The sequence below is a fragment of the Sceloporus undulatus genome, chromosome 2 (genome assembly GCF_019175285.1).
Source record: "Sceloporus undulatus isolate JIND9_A2432 ecotype Alabama chromosome 2, SceUnd_v1.1, whole genome shotgun sequence".
Lineage (NCBI taxonomy): Eukaryota > Metazoa > Chordata > Lepidosauria > Squamata > Phrynosomatidae > Sceloporus > Sceloporus undulatus.
In genome coordinates this window covers 124,151,910-124,170,523 of record NC_056523.1, presented here as the reverse complement: position 1 = coordinate 124,170,523, position 18,614 = coordinate 124,151,910, and the positions used below count along the sequence as shown (strand labels likewise).

The following is an 18,614-nucleotide window of genomic DNA, read 5'->3' as shown; positions in this document are numbered from 1 at the left end:
GAAGAAGGAGACAAAGAAGAACTTGGAGGAGTTGAGAAGGAGGAAGAGAAAGCAGAGGGAGCCTGGTCTCCCTCCCTCCCTCCCTCTCTCTCTCTCTCTCACACACACACACATATAAACACACGCACGCACGCACGCACACACACACACACACAAACATATATTTATACAGTACACACACTCATATACATACAAACACATATACACACAAATATATATATATATATATATACACACACACACACACACTCAGACACATACACACACACATATGCACACATACACATATATCCTCAGATGCATTTAGTCTCAGACTCAGAGGTGCTCCAAAATCTGTCTTTTAATTCTATTATTATTATTATTATTATTATTATTAACTGAAAGAAAGAAGTTGGCAACATGAGCTTTCTTAAAGTCTGCTTCCTCAGATGCATTTAGTCTTAGAGGTGCTCCAAAATCTACATGCCCCTTAATTCTATTATTATAATATTATTATTATTAACTGAAAGAGTCTGCTTCCTCAGATGCATTTAGTCTTAGAGGTACAACAAGATCTCAATAATATAAGGATTTATATTAATGTTTTTTTAAAAATATATATATTAATGTTTTTGACTTTTAGTTGGTTATGTCCTCCATTTTTCTTAAATGTCCTATATTTTGGGCTAAATTTTATCCTAGAATTGTCCTACATTTTGGGCTAAGTTTTGTCCTATGTTATGTCCTGGTTTAGTTGTAGAGAATTATGGCAACCCTATATGGAATGCATGTCTCAATCACCCTTGGATTGCCTTCGAATCAGACTACAATTCCCAAGCTCCTTTGCTGGCTGCAATTTTCCCCTCCCTCCCTCTGGGTGTGCGGTGCTTTTCTCTCAGCCTCTCGAAGTACTTCTGGAGCTGTTTTGGGGATGAAGCAGCCCTCCCCACACAGACACACACACACTGCCTCCCTCCCTCCTCCTCTCAGCCCCTTCTGCCTCTTTCCCTTTGCAAAACTCATTCTCTCCAACTGGAGGGAAGGAATTGGCTCCCTCTTTCTCTCTCGTGACCCTGTCACAGCGTTTTCTTGGCAGATTTATTCAGATGGGGTTTGCCATTGCCATTTTCTGAGGAGGCTGAGAGAGTGTGACTTGCACCAGGTCACCCAGTGGGATTCCATCCCTGCCTTCTAGAGTCATAGTCTGATGCTCAAACCAAGTGCAAGGTTGCTTTGGACTGGTTTTGAATTGGTGAATTGCCTAAATAAGTGAATGAACAAATAATGTGAAACATGGCAAAACTATGGGAACCGGAAGCAAGCCCCGCCGGAAGTGTAAAAAGGTCATGATCCAATTCTGCCCTCACTGCAGATGTGCAGGGATGCTAATTCGAATTCTAGACTATGAAGGGTATGTACACATATGATAATTTCTTTTGCATTTCCACTACTTTGGCTTTGGGATGGGTGCTGTGTTCTTCTGTGGTGTGATAGCCATCCACGTACTTGTGTACATTTCCGAATTGGCCCTACTTTCTTTTCTTTCAAAATTGAGAGACATTCCTCCCGTGTGATAACATCTTAAGTTGACTTGTTTGAATATGAGAGGCAGAAATTTGGACTAAGTTATATTTTAGTGACCTAGCTCTGAGATAGCTTGGAGCTGTTTTTAACTGTTCTTTAATCGTTTATGGTTTGAGAACTATTTTTAAAGAGGAGTTTTAGTTTGGCTTTAATTGTCCATAGTCATCTAATGCTATAAATCCTTTTAATCATTGTAAATCATCTTGGAGGTCGGATGGATTTTGAGTTAAAAATACTTTAAATAAATAATTCTGATCAGATTCACTAGTGTCCAGAATGCTTGTCAAGCTAAGGGGCAAATAGTAAAACTTTGTCCAAATAACTCAACTTAAAGAATCATTTGACACCTGGGAACAAGGAGTCAAAACCCTTTAACTCATCATTTCTATTCCTATGAGTTAGCAGGCAATATTCCAGATAATGGGCACTGTTCCTCCTCCCTGCACAATATTTGGTGTGTGCCTGACAACTCCATTAATACATCTAGTACTTTAGCTTCCCAGGAAATCATTCCTACAATTCATCTTCCTGGCAATAGAATGGCTCTGTGAACTGGTTTTGAAATTCGAGTGCTGCTGCTGTTTGTCTTGTTCTTTTTGCTGCCTCTCTGGAATGATACATAAACATACTGCTTCATATAGTTGTGCTTTACAATTAGTGCAATATGGAGGGATATTACTTTTTTGTACCTTTCTTTGATGTGATACCTGTAGGGTTTCAGTTTCTTGGAGCGTGGTGAGTGTTGGTGGCTGTATGACAAGGATGAGGAAATTGTAATCCTCCAGATGTTAGTCTGCTGGATGTGCTGGCTAGGGCTAATGGGAGTTGCAGTCCAGGAACTCCTGGGGGACCACATGCTCACTCACATGTCTCTGCTGTACATAAACAGATAACCACTCTTTGTGGATTAAATTTGTTTCTTTTTTCTTTTGCTGCTCCTGGGAGGGCTGTGTCTTTCCCTTTAAAAACTGTTGTCTTTTGCTCCCTCTGGTGGTAAATTCTTAACTATGTTCCCAGCCCCAAGCATTTTCTTGGTGACAGCTGCAAGCTTCAGGGTGAAGAATTGGCACTTCACAGAAACATTCCTCTTCCGGAACAATTGCTGCTCTAATATGGCAGGAATGGACATAACAGTGTTTGAAGGGGTTATCTTTCAGTGAAATAAGCATATTGAGTCATCATGGCCCTTGAAAGATTCCCTAAATGTTGATGGCTAGAGCCCAGAGTACAGAGCAGAATTCTTCTTATGCTTGCTTTCTCCTTTTTTTCAGAACACATCCAGCCTGGATCATTTCGACCGGCTCAAGACCCTAGGTACAGGCTCTTTTGGGCGAGTGATGCTCGTGAAACACAAGGATACTGGGAATTACTTTGCCATGAAAATCCTTGACAAGCAGAAAGTAAGTCTTGGTTTACCAGTGGGTACAGGTTGTCAGTGCCAGGGGTTGAGAAGCAAAGCATCCCAGACTCTGGCTGACTTCTTATCTGTCTTGCAGGTTGTTAAGCTGAAGCAGATTGAGCACACCCTCAATGAAAAGCGCATACTACAGGCTGTGACCTTCCCATTCCTTGTCAGGCTAGAGTATTCTTTCAAGGTAAGTGATGCCAAGGATTAAAATCTGTCTCTCTCTGTGTGTCATATTTTTCTCTTTCCCTCTTATCCATTGGACTAAAAATACTTTTGCTCCTATTATACATGTATAGTTGGGCATATGGTGGCTTAGTGATTAAGATGCCAATTCTGATGATTGGAAGATCAGAAGGTTGGCAGTTTGAGGCCTGAATACTGCATGATGGGGTGAGCTCTTGTCACTAGTCTCAGCTTCTGCCAACCTAGCAGTTCATTCAGCGGGAAGATAACAGTGTTCAGTGAAGTCATGCTGGTCACATGACCACCGGAGTTGTCTTCGGACAATGCTGGCTCTTTGGCTTAGTAACAGAGATGAGCACCGCTCCCTACAGTCGGTTAGAACTAGCCATTCATGCCAAGGGACTACCTTTACCTTTTTATACACGTAAACCCAGAGTGTCAGGCAGGAGGCACTGCGCAGTTGAACAAAGGGTGGTGCTTTCACATTGCAAGTTCAGTCTATTTGTGGGGTTGAGTGGGGGAGCTTTAGTGACCACACTTTCTGCAAGCTCCCTCCCCCAGCTTGCATTGCCACATTTGTGATTTTGCATAGATTTCCTCATGCACACATATGATAGAAAAGATATAGGTTAGAACATGTACAGTCCAAGTCTTGTCCATTCTCCTTTCATGATAAGGAACATTATCTTGCAACCAATTACTTGTGAGGATGTCATCACAGTAGCAGGGAGAGAGTGGCAATGAGTTATAGGAAAGTCTCTGCTTCAAACTACCACGAGCAGCCCTTCAGACTGCTGGCCAATCTTTCTGGGTCTGTCAGGGTTCCTAGCCAGTTGAGCAATGCTCATTCCAGGAGTGCACATCTGGCTGCTTGGCTTCTGTTAGGCAAGTGTTCCTGAGATGAGTGGATCACCTCTATCTGTCTTCCTTGCAACAGATCCTTAAACCTTGTCAGGTTTTTTTTTTTTTTTTTTTTTTTTTGGCCTGTCTCTTTTCCAGTTGTGTGACTGCACAGATGTAGACTGGTTCACATTAATATGTGAGCCTTGAGAAGGGTACAAGACTCGTGAGGAGAGAGAAGAACTCTCAGTGTGTAAGTGCCAGTCCTGGAAAGAAACTCTTTCTGTTTCACCGGCAGCTTTTCACCAGAAGCATCCATGCCACAGTGAAAAGTGGCATGAAACCATTCCCTGGAAGTCATAACTTTTTGAAAGTATACAAATACTTGCTATAAGGAAAACTAAATAAGCCAACATGATGCTGTTATAGTGAGCACACAGGCATGTACTAAGTGTTCTAACAGGACTTGGTCCTAATGGGTGTGATCATTAGCTGTGCTCTGGATCAGGGTTTCTAAAGCCTTTAGTTAACCTTACCTGCATGGAAAGTTTATTTTAAAATGACCTAACCTACATTAGGAAGGGAATAGCTTTTTTTTTTTTTGAAATTGTACAAAAGTACATGTTTCTAGACATCATAGATCTAATCCTGAGACCATCAACACTGTTTGTTTCAGCCCTTGCTCAGAAGAAATCTGTACATTTGACCTGTATCCCATGTGTGTCTAACTGCTTTGCCATTCATCATTTCATGAAATAAAATTTCAAAAGATTGTAAATTCTCCATCAGATTAAACTTTGAACAAATAAATCCATGCTATCTTGCATAGTTTGTTTCAGTTATTAGACCCTGAGGATGGGAACTGCATCTTAATCATAAGCATACAGTTACCCATCAATAAGTCTTATAAATGATAATGGGACTTACTTTCAGACACATATGCTTTGGTTTTTAGCACCAATATTACTGTATATACTCGATTATAAGTCAACCTCATGTATGGGTCGAGGGCAGGTTTTGGGGCCAAAATTATGGATTTTGCCATGACCCGTGTGTGGATAAGTCGAGGGTAAAATTTGGAGGCTCCTTCAGTATGTGTATGTGTGTCTGTGGCAAGAGGCTTTTTAATTGAGGCTTGTTTCAGCTTTCATTTAATTCTTCACTCCCTAAACAGCTGCAGCGCCATCCGGATAGGAACTCTGTTAGTTTAAAAGCAATTAATCACCCAAGACTTTCTGCTTGGATCAAAAGAGAAAGAAACTCCTCTCTTGACTGTATGGGGAAATCTGAAAGAGCTGCTATCACATTACCATACTGACCCATAAATAAGTCGACCTGGGATTTAGAGGTCAATTTTTGAGCATAAATTTCTTGATTTATATCCGGTAGTTGCCTGACTACATGGATTATTCATCCCATTCTTAGTGAGAAGCAATGTATGGGATTGCTGCTAGAGGTCTGCATTCCGTTTTAGTAATGTTTGAAGTGGCTTTCTTAGGTACCTTTTTAAGGCTCCCAAGAGTCTTGTCATGGTAGGAAGAGATAGTACCAAAAAGAACAATCTTCTGTCAAGCAAACATCCTTTGCATATATATTTTTCAGATCAGTACAGACAAGAAAACAAAATATTTATGTATGTACACTTTGAAATTTATTGAACATGGAGTTATTGATTGGGAAAGGGCAGTAGTGTAGGATCTGTGGGCAAGGGAAAAAAATAAAAAGGACTGGTTTGCTCCTCATGGCCACCAGCCTATTTCTCTCCAGACTCGTGAAGCCCTTAAAACACAGGAACCTCCTGTGTAGACACCTCTGGTGTCCACTGTTGGAAATGTATGACACTTGCTTTAAATTTTAAATGAAAGTTTGCAGAGTATTTTAATGGAAACAATATATAAACTGCCAATATCTTTCATTATATAAATGATATAAATTATTACAAACAAGCTAACATAAAATAAATGTCTAATTGTGTACCAGATGCAGGAATCTGCTCCCCACCCTCAACCACCACCCTTCTTTTTTTTCTGAGGTACCATGTAGATATGTGAACACTCTTATGCAGGCTTGAGTATTATTATGGAAAGGCAGTATAGAAAGACCTTTTGTCAAGAAAGGAGGGAGTTGTGGCCTGGACTTGTGGGAATTAATGTAGGAACAAAGCAGTACTTGCTACGGCTCTTAGTTGTTTCTTCACTTACCTACAGGATAACTCAAATCTGTACATGGTGATGGAATATATCCCAGGCGGTGAGATGTTCTCCCACCTACGGCGGATTGGCAGGTTCAGGTGAGTGGGAATGATTCTCTCATTGTAGGAACAAAGAAGCTGGCTGTTAGATTTCCAAACAGGGGGAAGAGACTAGGAAGCAAGGGATGTCTACGATTTTTTTACTTTGTACTTAAGTCTGAATGGATAAAACCCTCCAGTTTTATGTGTGGCCTGTTAATTTCCAAGGCAGAGTTTATGTAGAGAGTCTAAAGGTAGTGATGGAAAGCTATGCTTACTTTGCTATTTAAATTATGGCGGCATGCAGTCTATCGAGCTGCCCTTGAAAAGTGTTCATAAGCTGCACTTAGTACAAAATGTGACAACTAGACAGATTTTTGGTGTGTTCTGTGTTGACTGAATTACACCAGTCTTGTGTCAACTACATGGATGCCAATTTGGGTGTGGGCACAATTCACATCCTGGTTGATTTCCTCTGAAGCTCTATGCACTTTGTAACCAGGTTGCCCAAAAGACTGCCTTCTTTGGTAGGAGCCTGCCTCTGGTACAAGCAGATGTAAGGATCTGTTTCAGAGGCTCTACCTCCCACCATTGAGAGGCAGGGCTAGTGGGGCTAGTGGGGACAAAGGATGGGGCCTTCTCTGTGGTGGTGGTTAAATTGTGGAGCTCTTTTCCTCTCTGTTCAGCTGTAGGCAGGTTGTTAAAATGTTTTGGTCCCCTTGGCTTTTGAGTTATTTAAAAAGTGTTTGTTCTGTTGCCTGTTAAGATTGTTTTATTTCTGCTCTGAATTTTGCTATTTATGTTCTAAAGTTTAAAAATAATTTCAAAGTTTTAAGATTAGAAATAATATTTTGAGACCTAAAGAACACCCAGAAATAAATTTTGGAAATAAAAATTAACTGTCTTGCACTTGAACATGAAAGTGGGGGAGTGTCAGAACAGATTGATGCTTTCAATGAGGAATAATGAGGACATGGATCTCTGCTACTTCTTATTAACATTGGGAGGCCCATAAAAGCTGAATGGTTTTTACTGAGGGGTTGTTGGCTGGTAGTGGTGTCCTAGGTAGAAACTACACTACAGTGCCACGTTGAGGAAAGAATGCCCGCATATGTTTAGCTCCATTGTCCTGTGTAAGAAGCTTGACAAGGAACAGAGAGAGTGCAAGTTAGCTTCTAGTTCAGCATCTTCAATCTGGTGCCCTCCAGATATTTTGGACTATCACCCCTGTCAACTCTTGCAATTGCCTATTATATTTGGGGCTCATGGGAGTTGCAGTCTGAATCACCTGGAGGGCACCACATTGGATAAAACTGTTTTATTTTTATTTATTTTTTTAAATGGAAGGCCATCCTGAACTGGAGGGCGTTCAGCTCATTGGTACTTGGGGCATGGAGAGGTGTGTAGGCAAAGTGGTTCTTAACCTCCAGATATTTGGAATTTTCAACACCCAGAAGGCCTGACCAACACAACCACAGATGGTCAGGGATTATCAGAAGTGCAGTCTAGGACCCAAGATTCAGTTTACATTGATTGGATGTGGTTTGTGAAAATGCTTCTTTCTTCTTCCTCTGGCCCAATTTTTTGCAGTGAACCTCATGCCCGGTTCTATGCCGCTCAGATTGTGCTGACGTTTGAGTACCTGCACTCACTAGATCTCATCTACCGAGATTTGAAGCCTGAGAACCTCCTCATTGACCAACAGGGCTACATTGAGGTAAAGTAGCTTTCATCCACTCCATGGGATCCTGCTTTCAACCATCATAGGAGTTTCTGTCCTTTTCAGTATGCTTGGGGATGCAGTTCCTTTCTACAAACATCTGAAGCAATTAACATTTTTAGAAATGACTGCGTTTTGCCAGACATAAATAACTTCTTATGAAAATCAAGGAATTGCCAGAAAAGGAAGGATGGGAGGATCAAATCTTTCTATCATTTGTGTTTAATTTCTAGGAAATGGAGTACTCTAGTAAAAAAAAAAAAAGCACAACACACATGCACACACCCATCTGGTTAACTAAATATGCTCCAATCTACCAGATGTTAGGCTTTCTGTGTTCCTGGTGAATATGCGTGTTCAGGATATATTACACAATTAGTGCTCTTTTCTTTTCTAGATTTCCCACCTTAAACATTATCTCTTCATATTCTCCTACTTCTGTTTTACTGCAAACAAACCTTATTCTTTCTTCCTCTTACCCTCAGGTGACAGATTTTGGCTTTGCCAAACGAGTGAAAGGCCGAACATGGACCCTTTGTGGAACTCCAGAATATCTGGCTCCTGAAATCATTCTGAGCAAGGTGAGTTATCAATCTCCACTAATAATATACTATACCTTACACAGCAATGGATGAGAATATGGCCCTTCTGTTCCTTTGTACAGTTTCCAGTGAAGTGCCAATCATCTTTGATATTTCTCATCTGAGCCTGCTTTACTATTTCAGGGTTATAACAAAGCTGTAGACTGGTGGGCCTTGGGTGTCCTCATCTATGAGATGGCAGCTGGCTACCCTCCATTTTTTGCAGACCAGCCCATTCAGATCTATGAGAAAATCGTCTCTGGGAAGGTAACATTTCAGCATAGAGGCTTGCATGGATGTGATAGCTGTTTGTTATGAGATAGCAGCTACCTTGTTTATGGCAAAAATATGCCACATGTGGCCTTGAGACCACATCAGTAAGTGCCAATATAGCTCTAAGGATTTTGTTGTAAAATGCAAACATACCTAATGTTCAGTAAAGCATTGACATAGAATCATAGAATAGTAGAGTTGGAAGAGACCACAAGGGCCATCCAGTCCAACCCCCTGCCATGCGGGAAATCCAAATCAAAGCATCCCCGACAGATGGCCATCCAGCCTCTCTTTAAAGACCTCCAAGGAGGGAGATTCCACTACACTCCGAGGGAGTGTGTTCCACTGTCAGACAGCCCTTACTGTCAGGAAGTTCTTCCTAATGTTGAGGTGGAATCTCTTTTGCTGTAGCTTGCATCCATTGTTCCGGGTCCTAGTCTCTGGAGCAGCAGAAAACAAGCTTGCTCCCTCCTCAATGCCCTTTACATGCCAGGTAAATGCTAGACTGAGTGCAGTATCCACCCTCTCAAGTTTTCATTTGTTAAATTTTCCAGTTGTGTTTTAGCAGTACTCAAAGCTCTCCCCACAGTAACACAAGGACTGGAAATGTCTGCATAGCTATTTTTCTTTGTAGTGCCTGACTTACATCTGAGGAATAGGAGAATTCTGTTGACTTTATCAGAATATGAAAACTCAAATGCCATTATATTTTAAATACTCTTTAAGATTCTAGTCCGCATTGTGGTGAATAAATGGCTTGAAAAGAAATTCTACTAGCTCAGGGGTGGGTGGATTTTCTGGGGACAGAATTTTAACATAGACTAGTTTAAAATGCTGGGCCACTGTGTGTAATATTTTATCATGTGTTACCTCCCAGTTAACGCTCCTGGATGATGTAGGATTAGTGTTGGATCTTAAAAGGAAGGGGGAAAGGAGACAGGTCTGAAGATGTTCAGAAAATAGCTTTTTATTAGTTAAAATGCCTGATACCTTTCAGCCTGGGGATACTCTTGAAGCCTTTTTCAGAGAACCATTTAAAGTCAAAATTGCAAAAACATCTGATCGAGAAATTTCCTCATCCAGAAATTTCTGCAGGGTTTTTTGTTTGTTTGTTATTTAGCCCCTTGAAGAAGGCCCCAAGGGTATCCACAGGCCTAAACAATTTTTAACTAATAATGACCACCTTCTACAACCTAGAAATGTGTCTCCTTTATCTCTTGTAGACTTTATTCCTCTAGTTTTGCTCTTTTCTGTTTTTCTTAAAATTGTCAGACCATGCAAGGTATCTTGCTAAGAGTTAAGGTTAAAACAAAGGAAGGGGCAAGCACATAAGTCTTCCCCACTTTAACTGTAAAGTTGTAAGTATTCACTAATATCACCCCCTACATTTATTATACGCCCTAAAAGTTTGGGTTGGGAAAAGGATAACATAGGAGAAATCCTCCAGATTCTTTTACACTAGATATTTTTAGTACTTTGATTCCACTTTAACTGCTATGGCTCATCCTGTAGAACAGGGGTTCCCAACCTGGGGGTCACGACCCCACTGGGGGTCGCCAGGTTGGGAATCCCCCCGCCTCCCCTCCCCTTTTCTCTGCGGGTGCCGGCGCTAGCGCAGGCACCGCACAAGGAAAAGGGGAGAGGGTGGGGCTCCCTCCTCTTTCCCTTCTCCCTGCGAGTGCTGGCCCTGGCACAGGCACTCGCAAGGAGAAGGGGATGGGGGTGGGGCCGCCTCCTGCTCCTTCCCTCCGTTCCCGCGGCTGCCAGACAGCTGCGGGGAGGAAGGGGGTGGGGATCCTCCTCTCCCTCCCTTCCCACGGCTGCCAGACAGCTGCGGGGAGGAAGGGAGCAGGGGTCCTCCTCCTCCTCTCCCTCCCTTCCCGCGGCTGCCAGACAGCCGCGGGGAGGAAGGGAAGGGGGCGGGGGTCCTCCTCCTCTCCCTCACTTCCCACGGCTGCCAGACAGCCGCAGGGAGGAAGGGAAGGGGACGGGGGTCGCTTCCTCCTCTCCCTCCCTTCCCGCAGCTGCCAGACAGCTGCCGGAGGAAGGGATGATCGGGGCTGCCTCCTCCTTTTCTCCCCGCGGCTGCCAGGCAACCACGGGGAGAAGGGGACAGGACTGCAAGCCTCAGAGGCCTTTGCGGCTGCAAGTCCTGCGCCTTCTCCCCTGGTGGCCTCCCTAATTGGTTGGGAGGCTGGGAAGGGGCAGGACTTCCAGCCGCAAAGCCTGCTGGGGCTTGTAGGTGGCTGGAAGTCCCGCCCCTTCCTGGCCTCCCAACCTATCAGGGGGGCCACGGGCGGGACTTTCCTCCACAATGGGGGTCACGGCCCGAACCGCTGCTGTAGAATCATTGGATTTGTAGTACTTTTATCATACCAGTCTGCTGTCCTGCAATAGTCACACTAGTTTTTAGAATAGAAGCCATACTTACCATACTTTCACCTAAAATAGTGCTTTGGCAATCCATCACATGATCTATTTCCCACACTTCTAAATGCTACCTTCTGGGGGGAAAGGTGAGAATGAGTGATCACAGCTACCAACTGCCTCCCGAAGCTGGCTGCTGTGTGAATGTGTACACAGCAGCTGGTTTCAGGAAGATGTTAACCATTGTGATCACTGGGAGGGAAAGAGGAGGAATGGAGCAGAATCATATCCACTCATACCATGTGACTGCCTGAGAAGCAGATTTGCAGAAGAAGAGGCCTATTGCACGAAGGCAGTAATGCAATAGCAGCAAGACTGAGAGCCTTTTGATGTGTTTTGCCCATCAGTGAAAAGGTGACTACAGTTACAAATGGAATGTAAGGCAGTAGCAGGACAAGTATGATGCTGTGTTATAGGTACCAGCCAAAGACACTTTTATCTTGTTCTAATTCCACTTTTCTGCCTCGTGATAAAGGCCATAGTTTGGTCAAAGGCACTAGAAGAGCTCTCTGGCTGAGAATTCCAAATATCCCTCCTAGTTTTGGAGAAAAGGCATAATATAAATAAAAGGTAAATCATAATTATCTAGGGTACACCAAAATGAAGAAAGCTGATTTTTGTATTGGAGTAGGGCTGCATTCAAATTCACATACGGCTATGAAGCTAACTAAGTCACAGTCACACTGTTCTTGCCTTAACCTACCTCACAGTGCTATAAAAACAAAATGAGAAGAGCCATGTACATTATCTTGAGCTCCTTAGGAGAAAGGTGGAATATAAATGCAATTATGTTAAATAAATAACAGAGCATCATAGTGAAAATGAATTTTAGAGCAGAGTCAGTTCTGCTGTTCAGAGGGAAACAGAACTCTGAGTTTTGGCTCCCAATTTAGGGAAGCAGACCAAGAAATAGTGACTGAAGATTAAAGACAATCATGATTGCAACACAGCACAGATCTCCCAGGAGAATGAATGACAGTTATAGTCATTGGAAGAAGTCGGATCTTCTTTTAAGGCATGATTGTAAGATCTGTTCTAATAAAATAAAATCAGCATGGGATGGGAGGTTGCTCTCAAGTAGCCTGTCAACATGGGTGACCCATGAATTTCACCGGGTTTTCTTAGGCAAGGAATACTCAGAGGAGGTTTGGCCAGATCCTCCTTCTGAAATACATCCTGCAGCATTTGGTATTGCTTCGTGGTCTCTCATCCAAGTACTGATAAGGGCTGACTATGCTTATATTCTAAGATCAAATGGGATCTGGTGCCATTAGGGTATTTAGATATAGGTAACTTATATTGCAACATTAATTGCCCTGAGATTTAGAATTGCCATGGAATTCTGTTCCATTCAGAACTGAAAACAGCTCTCAGGCCTTCCACACAAAATCCACTCACAATTACACCCAAGCTTTTAGTTTCAGCAGAATAATTTAGAGGTGGTGATGGGAGCCATCTTCTTGCCTTTTTAAAACAATCTGGAGTCAGGAATTCTTGCAGATTTACTGAAATCACTCAAACATTAAGTCGCAATTGACTTTGTGACTAACCCTGAAGAAGAGCAAAATACTGAATAGCAGCTATAAAATTTTCTGGTTATATTGGTAAGCTGCAATATTTTGAAATAGAGAGACTTTAGAAAGGGAGGAGTTTGAACGGTCAAGGAAAGCCCTCTTTTTGCTGCTCTTGTATCAAGATTGTAATGAAAACCAGTTGCACTTCTGTTTAAGCACATGAGAGCTAGGCCTTATAAGTTTGTGGCAAATTTTGCAGTTGTAGGCATGCAATGAATAGGCATCTTATATCTAACTGTTTAAGACTCCTCTAGAAGACAAAATGATTAACTGGTTGTTGACTTTGCATCCAGGTTCGCTTCCCCTCTCACTTCAGCTCAGACCTGAAGGATCTGTTGCGTAATTTGCTCCAGGTAGACCTCACCAAACGCTTTGGCAACCTCAAAAATGGAGTCAATGACATCAAGAATCACAAATGGTTTGCTACTACTGATTGGATTGCCATCTACCAACGGAAGGTGAGCAGCAGTGCCAGAAAACAAGGTCCATTGTAGCACCTTTCAGACATCCCTCCACAGCAGAGATTGATGTTGTTATACTACTAGAGATGGTATAATGCCAACTGCCTGCTATTGAATAGAGAGTGCCAAAGAAATGCAACATAATTATGGCAACATAATTGCTTGCTTTGAACTTCTCAAAAGGTAGTATAAATGGTACCACCTTCATCCTCCCCTTCATTACTAGTCCTGCAGTTGCAGTACACTGTACTAGCAATGTATGACTTTATGAAGCTCGGGATCCAGGTAAACTCACTGCTGCGTCATTAATGCTAATTCTCATTTTGAGCAGCTGCTGTTAGACCTTTCCTTGAATTAGACTGAAAACATCAATATCAGGTTGCTAAAGTACTGTCTTGTGGCTTATGGTCCAAGCCAGACTGTTGGATTGCAACTCCTTAGTCTTTTCAAGCTTAGCCAGCAGTGAGGAATGCTGGGAGTTGAACTCCATCCAGCAAATCTGGAGGTGCAGGATTTCCCCATGTCTGCTGTGGTCCATGTGATGGCACTCTGGAGAGAATCCATCTCTGCTTTGGGTGGGGGTTTGCTGAACTCCAGAGAATGAAGATCTTAGACATTGCACTTATTGAGACCTAATTCAGAGTCAGACCAATAAAAGAGAGCCAAATCATCTTCTTCCCTAACCTCACTTTTCTGTGCTTGGTGGTTTGAAGTTATTTTCCCCAGAACGCAAACTAGTTTAGGGAGAGTGGCTTAAAGCAGCAAAGTATGGTGAGGCGAGTAGAAGACAAAGGTGTATACTTCACACTTGTTCCAAGACTTGTTTTGAAACCACTTTTTATAAGCAGAGAGAAAAGCACATGCCTCATAAATGGAAGCACAGCAGGTTCCTTCAGGGGGCCCAACTGTGTCTGAGAAATGCCACTGAACCAGGCTGCTGCAGTGCCTTCAGTTGCTTTGAAGTGGCAGGGCTGCTTCCATGGCTGTGCCCAACTTCCTGTTTTTCCTGCCCACCTTTTGTTTGTTTGTTTGTTTGTTTTCAGTTGGCCAGGGGTTCAGATTGGGAGGCCAGTTTCAATGTTTCATGGCGCAGTGGGCCTTTTTGTATAAATGCCTGGGTGCACTGGTCCACAATAAGCTTTTGCTTTGTCCCCTCTGCTCTACAGGTGGAAGCTCCCTTTATACCAAAGTGCAAAGGCCCCGGCGACACAAGTAACTTTGATGACTATGAGGAAGAAGAGATCCGGGTGTCCATCACTGAGAAGTGCGCCAAGGAGTTTGCAGAATTTTAGGGCCAGCCCCCTCCCCCTTGCTTTGTGTGCCCAGGGAAAGGAAGGGCTGTGTTTCATCAGCCCCAAGGGCCAGAGTTCCTTGCCTATGTGTTAATTTTGGGAGGTGGGAGAGTGTTGGGGTTCACCTGGATCTGTTTGGGCAGAAGAGAGAAAAAGGGGATTTCATTTTGAAGCCGTAGAAAAGGGCAGAAGTCTGAGGGCCACCTGTCCGCCTCCCTCCACAAGCTGCAAGGTGGTTCCCAGGCACTCTCAGGCAGGTTTTAAACAAATTCCCTTCCTCCTCACACCAATTCCAACCCATACACAAACCCTGATCAGACAGTCCCTGGATTATTGGTGGCTTTTCCCCTCCTATTCTTTTCTTTTTTACTTTACTTCTCTCTTTCTTTCTTTTTTCTTTCTTTGAGGGGAAAGGGGATATTTTGCAATTCATCCTTGCCTGTAAGGTTTGGTTCATGGGGCATTGCAAAAATTCAGGAGGGGGAGGGCAAGAAATAAACACATCCAGATGGCACTTTGGTATTCAGACCAGCACTGCATGGGTTAATGGCCCAGCCTTCTCCCCTCCCCCTGTAGGACAAGCCTGTCCTTTTATCAATATTTTTCCCCAGTCTCCTTTTATTAACTTTAAAGAAAGGTTTAAAGAAATAGTTGACTGGCTTTAAAAAAGAAGGTTTTAACAGTCTTGGCGGGACAGTGTTTTCATATGCTCTGTTTCTAGTACACTTAAATAAAATTCTGCAGGAATTTTAACTCTGTAAAAACAGCTGGGTTTTAGCATAAAGAATTTGTTTTGTGGGGGGGATAGAAAAGACAATTTATTTCCAATCTTAGTCCTCTAGTCTGTGGGAAGGAGGGAGGCCATAGAAATCATACTTATTAGGGGGGAGGGGGGAGTGACTGGTTGCTAGCTGGTGCAGGAGAACTAAGAGAAGGGACCCTGTCTGATTTGTCTTTCTTACATGTGTACACACCCTTCCCCCCAATGCCTTTGAAGATCAGCTCCACTGTTTCAGGCAGCCCTTGCAGCCACTGCCAGAGTGGAGGAGAATCAAGCCAGTTCTAGTCCACACTGTGAAACAACAGAATCTAACTAATGGCTTGGAGAGACTGACTCCTCTTGGTAGCAACTGGAATGAGCAAAATGCACGAGCAGTTAAAAGTTAATCACATATGGCCTTTTCCAGCCAATTTTGAACCTCGGTCTCTTGTGTTCTTGATAGTAGGATCTTTCCAGTCTTCTGATGGAAACTCCCATTACTCTAGTCCTCCAGGGCTACATCCACTTGCTGTGTGTTTGTGCTATGGTGGCAGAGGGTATGGATGGATGACCTCGTCCTGCTGTGAAGGGGCATAGGTTTAAAAACTTAAGTTGCTGGGACGATCCATCCACTCGGGCAAGCTGATAACAGTGTTGACCAGGGAGATAACCGTTTTGATCTGCAGTTCTGACTGAGAATGAGAGGTGGCATCCATTGTAGAGCCTTTTCTCAGAGAGATCTGGGTGCTGCAGGAGCTGTGACTTAGGGTGTAGAGGGAGGGCACCTTGTGTTTCTCCCTAAATTTGTTCTAACTTCCCCTCTCCTTTCCAATGCAATGCCTCTTTGTGTTCTGTCTCCACCTGTCCCACTCCAAACACAGTCTTTCTATACTCGCCACCAGTTTAGTTTCTTCTGTTCTCTTTCCGTGGCTGAGGAGCAGAGCAGGCTTCTCTTAGATTGGTAGATGAATTATATAACTTGTGCAGAAGCGCTGTCAGGAGCAGACAAGCTTTGCTTGCCTCTCCAACTCCTCGTCCTCCTTTTCCCACCAAGAAGCTCATCAGCCCCCTTTGTGTTGGGTTGGGGAGAAGGGGAGCTCAATACCCACCCACTCCCTGCCTCGGAAAAGAAAACACACTTCTATGTAATCCAACAAAACTTGTTTCACGGAGGAAAACAACAGCAACAACAAACCCTACTTCCTCTTTAACAGTGTGCTTTGTTGTAAACATATTTGAAACTATTATCAATAAAGTTTTGTTTAAAAAATTTTTTTGAAATGTAGTTCCTGAAATGTGATGTAAGAGGGCAAAGATGGTGGGAAATGATAGACGGAGGGTCTGAGCTGAAATTGACAATAAATCTAAAAAATGAAATATGTGGCAACCAGTCAGGTTTGCAGAACAGGAAATGCTAGAGATAGTGCTGAGTGACAAGTGATAAAATATAACTTCCCAGGTACTCAAAATACCACTGCATTAAGCACTGACAGAACCTGCTCACTATAAAGTGGGATTTCCAATTTAACATTTCTAAACTGATTTAGAAAAAAAAGTACTACAATCAGCCTTCCGTATCCACAGATTCTTTATTCACAGATTCAACCATCCACAACTTGAAAATATTCAAAAATATATAAATTCCAAAAAGCAACCCTTAATTTTACCATTTGATATAAGGGACATCATTTTACTATGCAATCGAACGTGAGCATCTACAGATTTTGGTATCCACCCAGGGTGGGGGTGGGGCTGAAATAAAATCCCAGCAGATAGCAAGAACCCATTGTATTTTTAAATTACTGGTCAGTATAAGGTACTGAGACAATCAAATCTATTTTTATTCTGGAGGGGTTCTGTCATTTTTATAACACATGAAAAGGCAGGGTTATCAAATGGCCAGGTGGATTCATGCGTCCATTATCTGAAAGTAACATTAGTACCTGTGAATTGCCAGATTTACTAGGCCTGTGTCTTAATATTTCCTCTGTACTGAAGTATGTTGGTGTCTGTAGAATGTCCACACCCTGCTCATTACAAAACAACACACTACAATGTATCTGTATAGGAAATAAAGGTTCCATCCTATCTAGTTATACAGTTAAGTACTATGGTGTTGTGTGATGTCTTCCAGTACAAAATGAATCTGCTCAATGCCATTAAAGGCTGGATAGACAAAACAGAAACCACACACAAAAGGTATGTTCTGATTTCTTAAGCTTTAAATATTTAAGGCTCAGCCATGATTAGTACCGACAGTCTATTACAGAACTCCTACTCATCTTGCCTACCAGATGTACAACTTCAGCAGGGTATTGTGACTGAATTTAGATTTCAAACTCCCGACTTCCATTCATAGAAGAAGTTCCATTTCCCTCCTAATTGGTTACCTAATTTGTCAGAATATTTGACTGTATCTAAAGTTTGCTGTCATAGTGTCATCTTTTAAAGTTTGGTGTCATCCTTTAAGCTTGGCTGGAAAAAGGAAAGCTTTTGTTTTGGTTTTTAAAGACTACAAGACTTGTGACATACAAGCAGAAGTAATTAGTATTCTGTTCCAGATAATTTTCTGATGTTTGTACAGACTTCTTTCTTAAGAGAGATATAGATGTTTTTAGTTTTACTGCATTTGGCTTGGGAGATGGCCATGTTCAAACAAAATGACAGAATGAAGGTGTAATGGAAAGCTAGGATGAAACAAGAGTTAGCAGTGAAGAATCACAGTTGCTTATCCAGTAGGGTCTCTCAGAGAGAATTATGGGATCTTTCCTAGTGCCTTTGTTTTCTGGTCTACAGCAGGAAGCTGTTTTCAACCTCAAATTGTTTCTACTAACATTAACACTATAGATAAGGCAAGAAAAAATTTTAAAGCATAGAAAGCACTAACTTGAATCTTGCAGGCACTGGCTTTAAACCTATTGCATCCTTAAAGGCAAGCTCATGCACTGCAGGAGGGAACAATGTCCAAGCTGCAAAAATGTTATAATAGCGTAGATAACTCTTAAAGATTTAAAAGCTGGATCTGTAACTTTGTAGCAGGGTCTAAGAGAAAACAGGAGACAGTATAGTGGAGTGGTTTGTTGGACTACGATTTTGGGGACCAGGGTTCGAATTCCTGGTTTTCAGCTATAGATACGCAGTGGGGTAACCTGAGCAAATCAAACTTTCTCAGCCTCAGAGGAAGGCAAGCACCCTCTGAAAAAAGCCTTGTCAAGAAAACTCTGATATGGACAGGTTGCATACCTGTAACAGTATTTCTTCAAGTGGTCATCTGCGAATACATACAAATGGGTTGTACTGCG

General features: G+C 42.5%; 1 protein-coding gene across 2 annotated transcripts in view; it reads left to right on the top strand.

Moving 5' to 3' along the window:
- Positions 1 to 16,585, top strand: part of PRKACA (protein kinase cAMP-activated catalytic subunit alpha) — a 78,129-nt gene extending 61,544 nt beyond the window's left edge. For both annotated transcript variants that reach the window (XM_042449053.1, XM_042449052.1), the window contains exons 3-10: positions 2,835 to 2,963; positions 3,060 to 3,158; positions 6,202 to 6,284; positions 7,815 to 7,941; positions 8,430 to 8,525; positions 8,670 to 8,792; positions 13,093 to 13,257; positions 14,427 to 16,585. In XM_042449053.1, the coding sequence (XP_042304987.1) occupies positions 2,835 to 2,963; positions 3,060 to 3,158; positions 6,202 to 6,284; positions 7,815 to 7,941; positions 8,430 to 8,525; positions 8,670 to 8,792; positions 13,093 to 13,257; positions 14,427 to 14,552 (948 nt within the window). In that variant the 3' untranslated portion in view covers positions 14,553 to 16,585. The remainder of the gene's footprint in view (positions 1 to 2,834; positions 2,964 to 3,059; positions 3,159 to 6,201; positions 6,285 to 7,814; positions 7,942 to 8,429; positions 8,526 to 8,669; positions 8,793 to 13,092; positions 13,258 to 14,426) is intronic.
- The last annotated feature ends 2,029 nt before the right edge of the window (positions 16,586 to 18,614 follow it).